This window comes from Carassius auratus, unplaced genomic scaffold (assembly GCF_003368295.1).
Source record: "Carassius auratus strain Wakin unplaced genomic scaffold, ASM336829v1 scaf_tig00037604, whole genome shotgun sequence".
NCBI lineage: Eukaryota > Metazoa > Chordata > Actinopteri > Cypriniformes > Cyprinidae > Carassius > Carassius auratus.
The window spans coordinates 48,992-56,836 of record NW_020526393.1 but is presented as its reverse complement, the minus strand read 5'-3'; the positions used below and the strand labels follow the sequence as shown (position 1 = coordinate 56,836).

The following is a 7,845-nucleotide window of genomic DNA, read 5'->3' as shown; positions in this document are numbered from 1 at the left end:
TGACTCTTTTAAAAAGTGGTTCAAAAATTATATTATTAATATTTATTTTATATTTTCTAGTAAATTATGAAAATGTCCTGCATTTTCATGTCACTACCGAAACCATTGGCTGAGACTGAAATTAACTACACCCCTATATCTATCTCGTGTCACGCTCTCTCTCATAATTACAGGGTGAGTAGATAGGCTCCATCATTTTGAGATAAATCTGCTCAAAAGTCAGAAAAATCTGTGTGCAGCTCAAAGGAATGTCACTACCGAACACCTTTTTTCTGCTTTTAAGCACCAAAAGCATTACTGTCACTACCGAAACATGGGATGTTCTGTCAAAAATAAAGTAGACTGAATTATCTACTAAGATGTTATAAGTTTGACTTTGAAATCAGTATGATTAACTTTTTGCCTTTTACAAAGAAAAAACAAAAATCTCATTACACTTGAATTGTCGTATTATCGGTGTATTATCATCTGATACACGGAACCACCTTCCGAGTACAATGTTTGAACCATTGGGTGCACATGGTCCTCCAGAATGGTTTCTTGGCAGTGACGTGCCCATCTAGCACAAGTATTGGACCTAGGGAATGCCATGATATTGCAGCCCAAACCATCACTGATTCACCCCATGCTTCACTCTGGGGACCACTACTCCTGTTGGATGTGGTTCATCCTTCAAAATGGTATGCTGACATTACTCTGGACAACGTGGCTCTGGATACACAACAAAGACTTGATGTTCTGGTCACAGATGGGCCAGCTAAACACACATTATGTTGAGTGCATTGCAATAGTTTATGTAAAACTGTGCTATTGCTCTGCTAATTCAACCGTCAGATTCTGTTCTTATTGAAGATTGGCCACCAGGCTGCACAAATATAGCCATGAAACCTCCAACACTATATTGGCCAGTTTTTCAGTTCCATCGTCCAACCCCTGTATATATAGACACGCACACACACACACCTATATTTTTATAGAAATTATATAAACACTTCTTCACACAGGGTCATGTAGTTTTGGATTTCGTTTCCCTTAATATTAAAAAAACCTTCATTTAAAAACTGCATGTTGTGTTATCTTTGACTAATATTAAAATTTGTTTGATGATCTGAAACATTAAAGTGTGACAAACATAAAAAAATAAAAAAATAAAAATCAGGAAGGGGGCCAACACTTTTTCACACCACTGTATATAAACACAGTCGGAGTAGGAATTTAAATACTGTTTATAAAACTTTATTCATGTTTAAACCAAGTACATTTATCCATTATAAAACCATAATTGCTTTAAATACCAAAAAAGCAAGTATAAAAGAAAATCAAAAGACATTAAATTGCATAACAGATCAGTAATAACTAAAACAGCTGGTTAGGAGTGTAGCTTTACAAACAAGTGACTTCTGTTTTCATGTTTTAACAGCCGTGTCTCTAGATCTGTAGATGACGCCTCTGCTCTTCAGCTCTCGCACCACACCTGAGAGACAAAACACAACATCAACCTCATGCAAGGGATCTTCAGCAAAGGTTTTCACAGAAAATACAACATGTCTGTCATTTACAGTCATGAGAGAGTCATTCAACCAAAATCAGACACTGACCTGGAGGTAACCGACCCGTTACTGTTACAGCATAGACACCTGGCTTGAAGTTACCTGAGAGAATGACAGAGAATGACTGTTACTGAGACGAATCATGACACTAGTGTCTTTGTAAAACTGCTTTATAGCTAAACTTGAAGTCGTTTCATAATTGATAAAACATTAACACTCTTATTTTCCTGTATTGTGTAAAAGTGCTACATAAATAGCTGCTTCTGCAGATCTCACAGGTGAAGTGCACTCAAATACTCACTGATTCTTTGCCATTTTGCCACCCAACTGTCCTCCGGGCTCATCATAGCAATAACACTACAATGAAGACATCACACATCAGTGCACAAATGAAATCAGACATTAATGTGTTTTTTAAAAGTATAATCGACTCAACGATAGATAGCATATCAGTTTTAACACACCATAACTTTGTAAACCAGTGTAATTGTCTTTCCTAAGTTGCATTGGTTATTGTAATAATGCTTTTTAAATGTGAATCAGCACCTATTGTCATTACATGGATGAGAGCAGCTCATACATTCTGCCAAATATCTCTGGAAGAAAGCAAGCAAGGGAGAGTAAATGATGATCATGGAGTGATTTCTAAAAAAAATTGTTATTACGCACCCATCGAAAGAAGAGCTTGTGCATTCATAAACCATCTCTCGATTGCCCTTCATCTGCAGGTATGATTCACAATTATCACATCCGTCAAACTCAAACTGATCAATAGTCTGAAACCAGAGAAGATTATAGAGAAATCATATCAAATATAGTCTAGTAAGGGTTGTAACTGTAATGCCTATGACTTACAGTATCTAACAATATAATGTTTAATGTACATTATATTACTGTAAGAAGCAGGCACACACCTCATCATAATATATTCATAACATGTTCAAAACATCATCAGAGGACGCCTATCTATAGGGGTTTATGCCAGTGTTGTCTTGTGCTACACTCATCTGCTCTGAATATGTAAACATGTACGTTTCTCAATGATGAAAGCATCTGTTTTGATGAATGTCTCGTTTACCTTGACGAGAGAGCATAGCAGACACGCTCTCAGATGACGCAGATCTTTCGGGACGGTCTCCAGAGACATCCCTGTTGCTCAGATCAATCAATCAATAAATAAATAGTTATAGATGTTCAGTAACAAGACGAGTTGTTAGCGTTTGCTAGTAGCCACAACCGCGCATTCAGCGACGCGCAATGACGTCACTAACACGCGCCGCTTGATCTTGATTTGAAATAGTTCTTTATTTTTGGTCATATATAAGTAGCTGGAAATATTATGTAATTCAAATGCTGTCCCTACGTTGAATTTAGATCATTAATCTGTAGGTTTGTTTGTGACCAGTGAGCTGCAGTGCCTAAAACAGTACTACATTCCAAAGAGAACGCAAATAAGAGTTTCATAAAGGAATGGAAATTATCGAACGAACAGAAAACACAAAGACTATTAATAAAAATAATAATTAAAGAAATAGTCCATGATGTTTCAAAATATTTTTTAAACAAAATGAGTTCTAAAGCAATTTTAGAGGGTGACCAAAACGAAATGGTCAAAATAAGCGTTTCATAAAGGAATTTAAATTTCCGAATGAATAGAAAACAGAAAGCCTACTCATTTTCATGTTTTTTTCCCCACTAAATATTCCATAATGTTTATATATCAATCAATACAATTTCTCCTGAAGCCGGAGCTTAGAGGTCACGTGAGCCTAATGCGGTTTAAATATACTCCATGTGTGAACGCGCATAACGGTTCCAGTAACGGTCGCGTTCGGCGATGGTAAATAAAGATAACTTACACGTAAAGACGTTAAATAATCGGTTTTCATTAACAAAGTTACATAGATTTTGATGATACACATGCTTCGCGATCACAACTTTTATATTTATAGAATATTTCTAATGATCTGTTCAATCGAAGACGTGTCTATTATGGACTAATGACGTTTTAAAAAGTAATAATGTTGTTATGAAATGTTTATATTGACGTTTATGTGGTCTCCATAATCTGGAGGTCATTTAATGATTATTTGACTTGATGATGATGGATGTTTCGTTTGATAAGTCTCTTCTCAGAGTCCAGGTAAACTGCAGTAACTTCCCGGTAAAGTTGTGGCTTTTGATAAACAATCCCTAAAACAGCTCAGTCCTCAAGAGAGCGTGCGCTTTGAGGTTTCTTCAATAATATGTCTTAGTAAGATAAGATATAAATGATCCAAACATATAATACGATGCAATCCAGTGATGATTGAGAGATGGAGAAATATAAACGCTCCTCAAAAGATGATGATCAGATTTGAGACCCACTGATGTTTCTAAAAAAGGATCGATGGAGAATCAGGTAAAGCCAAGCTGCTTCAGTCCAGCTTTCACATGGAAATATTAGGGCTATTGAAGTTATTATTACATTTACTATATAAAAATCGAAGAGAAGAAAAAAATCAGTCCAAAACAGAATTATAAGCTTCATAAAAATATGAATTTGTCAATACATCCAATCAGTTTTAGCATGTTGTAAATATCTATTTAATAATCAGTCTTTAGTGAAAACGGTTCAGTTCATAATTCATAATTATGTGAAAACTTAAGTAAATTGTTATTATTAATCATAATAGTTATTTTTATCTGGGGTTGGGTTTTACAGTAGTTCTCTCAGTAGTTAAATATATGTATTTATATTAGGGAACACATATTCGCTGTTAAATAAGGGTTTCCCTCAAACTCATAATTTGCTGCATATTAATATAATATATATTAATTTCTTGAAGTGTCTTGAAGACATAGGCACAGTTCTTCTGGATTGAGTCTGTCTCAGTTTGTTCTGTTTCTTCATGTTACTCCAGACGGACTGATGGTGATCAGATCTCTGTGTGAACACTGGCTGCTGTCAGACTCACTGTGCAAACAAAAAGCTCACTGGATTATTACAATTAATGGCAAAAATAATGTTTGAAAATGTAAACTGATCTTTACTACTGACACACTACAGCAAAAGATAGAAATAACTGACTTAAAACAATTTTTTGTCTGTGAAAATACTACATTTATCTGACGCTTTTATCCAAAGCAACTTACAATTGCTATATATGTCAGAGGTCGCACACCTCTGGAGCAACAGGGGTTAAGTGTCTTGCTCAGGGACACATTGGTTTCTCACAGTGGATTCAAACCCGGGTCTTATCTACTGCGCCAACACCACCCTACACCATACTAGTGGCCTAAGACTTTTGCACAGTACTGTATATACATAGTTTGTTTTTCAAAAGAAAATATAAAAATAAACTAAATAAAAAATAGTTTTTTAAAAAATATATATAATAATAATAATAAATAAACCTTATAGTTTAGCTATATGTAAGTATTTTACTTACTTTATTTTTATGCTCCATAGATGTCAGCTAGAGGGCGCAGTGTGTGTGTGTGTGTGTGAGAGAGAGAGAGAGAGAGAGAGAGTGTGTGTGTGTGTGTGTGTGATGTGTGTACATGTTTTTCTATCCCGGCGAGGAATTAAACCTGAATACAAACATACTCATGGGGACTTGTGTCACCGTGGGGACCTACATTGAGGTCCCCATTGAGAAACACGCTTATAAATCATACAAAATAAGTTTTTATGATAATGTAAAAATGCAGAAAGTTTGGTGTGAGCGGTAGGATTAGGTGTACGGTCGGTGTAGATCGATACATTTTATCGTTTGTACAGTATAAAAACCATTACGCCTATGGCGAGTGCCCAAACGGGTAGTTAACCAGACTTGTGTGTGTGTGTGTGTGAGTGTGTGTGCGCGCACGCGTTTAATGGGTCGGATAAGTTCTGCTCCACCCTCGCTGACAGTCAGCAGGTACACACTCGCGTTCACTCTCAACTTGAAACTTTTCCAGCGTTCTGCTGCTCGGTTCAACAGCACCGAGGCTTCGGGACAGCGCGAGCGGATTCTACTCTCGAAGTGACTGGATTTCTCGACATGGATCCGTGGAGATATAACCAGAGTCGGTCAGGTTTGTGAATGTGAAGTCTTAGTTCATTTAGGAACATGGAAACGAGTGTTCAGAAACGGCTCCCTCCTGATAGTCTCCTCGATCGATCCCGCAAAGTTCTGGTTTTATTTGGATAATACATACACGTATATTTTTTTTCGTCGCAGTTTTTTTTAAATCTTGGACCGCATGGGAAACATTTCCAGGCGTTCTCAGTGGGATCGTGATGCGTGTTTGATCAGAGTGGAATATAACTGAGACATTGTTGCACTGAAGGATACGCGGATTCTGCTACAACCTGCTACATTCTGGAATGTTTGGAATCCTTTGAAGTGGACGCGGCGCACCGCACACTAATGGAGTCATTATGACGTCACGTTATCAATCACGACGCGCGGGAATCCACGGGGAACTCTGTGATATTATTGATCTCACCCTTAGGCGATCATATTAAACTCTTTTTGTGGTTTAAATCAGTGCTCGCGCCAGCAGGCTGTCCGCTGTCAATCACTCTGTCAGTCATGTTCTGTCAGAGACACAGGCCAGTCACCAACTGAAGTTCCTTTAAATTGTTTATAATGTTCTTCTATTTCAAATCTCAACCCTGCTGAGCTTAAACAAAGAAACTACCCACTCTAAAAGCCACTGATTGTTTTGGACAGTTTCAGTGACCTCTAAGGATTCTCCTGTCGTTTATCTGAGCTCTGATTGGACGGATAGCTTTGTGGACAGTGCATAATGTATGGCTGGGGCCCGCCACTGCGGCCAGGACAATGAGGGTCCCTGTGCGGCGACTGGCCGGGCTCTGGCCGTGGCTGCTCATGGCTGCCTCGCAGGTGGCGTTGGGTCACACGGGCCTGGAACTAGCCGCTGCTGTGGAGTCCGAGCGCTCCGCACCCCGAGCCATGATCAAGGTGTCACTGCTGAAGCAGGAGCCCACCAGCAGGCCCATCACCCTAGAAGGGGTGTTCGCCGGGGGCAGCACTGGCTATGCTGAAGGGAAACTGATGCAGGTAAGAGCTGGAAGATGTTTTCAGGGTTTTTCAGTCATGCATTGGACTGATGTTCTTTGTTGGCATCTTCTTGGAATTTTCCATTCTTTGCAGTGGAAAAAAGTTCTTTAGATTATTAAAATGTTTCTTTATACTGGGAAAAATGGTTCAAGAACTGTTCACTTTGCATTGCTCCGAAAACCAACACAGCTTGCAAGATCTGTAAGGCAATCCAGTTGTGTATCTCATGCATCTTTTCTCTTGGAGGCTTAAACTGGCAGACATTGGCATTAAAAAGTATTTGGAGTCTTTTCAGATTGTCTGAATGTCAGTGTATTCGATGTTAGGTCAAAGCAAGTGTCATTTTTTGTAAAGAAACGGCACAAGCGCTCAATCACATTCTCTTTATTTTTGATGTCACTGTAGATGTTTTGTCATATAGTATCAGAAAACAGTTCTTTGCATGATCATTTTGGTCTTTGAGGCATAAACTGGCAGACAGTGACACTAAAAAAGTATTTGGACGATTGAACAACACTTAAAACTGTCTGATAGCCAATGCATTAGTTGTTAGAAAAAAAGCAAGTGTCATTTGTCCCAAAGAAACAGCAAATGCATGCTCCTTCTAGCAAAATGATTAACAAATAAAAAATGCAATAACTTTTATTTTACAGTTTTGGGCCATAATACAAGTCATGTATTTCCAGAAACGCCAACCAACAATTCTTTGCATGATCAATTACATGATGGCATAGTGTACAGCGCTAATGTTGTGTCTCCTCCGAGAACTGTTGTCATCTCGCATGCAGAATCGCTCACCTGGGATGTCATCGAATGCATCTGTGCGAGTGCCAAGAACCGCCCGGGTCTTATTGGAGCTGATAGATTTGTGGTGTTGTAAACTGTTAGGTCTGTTCTCTGAGGCCATACTGCCAGATGTTCAGGCTTTGAAGGCTGCAGGTTCTGCGATTCTCTGCGAGAGCCATCCAGATCAAGCCAGAGGGGATGCACTAACTGTAAATGGATCTTGAAAGCCTTTATCCCTGTGGGAAAGAGTTATTGCATCATAAAAAATAAACTAAAACCGAGTTAGTGCAATGCGTGTTTGTGATCATCTTGGTGAGGTTGTGTTTGAATTTGACTGCAGTTCACATTAAAAGATGATTGCTTCATTAGACACGGATAAAGAAAAGTGTTTCTGGAGATTTCTTTTATTGGCAAAATGCATTTAGCTTCTCTGTTCGGGTTGCAAGTTGTAACTAGAT

At 38.4% G+C, this 7,845-nt stretch overlaps 1 protein-coding gene across 1 annotated transcript; it reads right to left on the bottom strand.

Moving 5' to 3' along the window:
* Window positions 1-1,232: 1,232 nt before the first annotated feature.
* LOC113083297 (transcription elongation factor SPT4) lies at window positions 1,233-2,832 on the bottom strand. Its single transcript, XM_026254443.1, has 5 exons — window positions 2,629-2,832; window positions 2,220-2,326; window positions 1,852-1,907; window positions 1,599-1,652; window positions 1,233-1,474 (listed from the first exon to the last, which is right to left on the bottom strand). The coding sequence occupies exons 1-5, from the start codon at window positions 2,695-2,697 to the stop codon at window positions 1,407-1,409; spliced, it is 354 nt and encodes a 117-aa protein (XP_026110228.1). The 5' UTR covers window positions 2,698-2,832; the 3' UTR covers window positions 1,233-1,406.
* Between the last annotated feature and the right edge of the window lie 5,013 nt (window positions 2,833-7,845).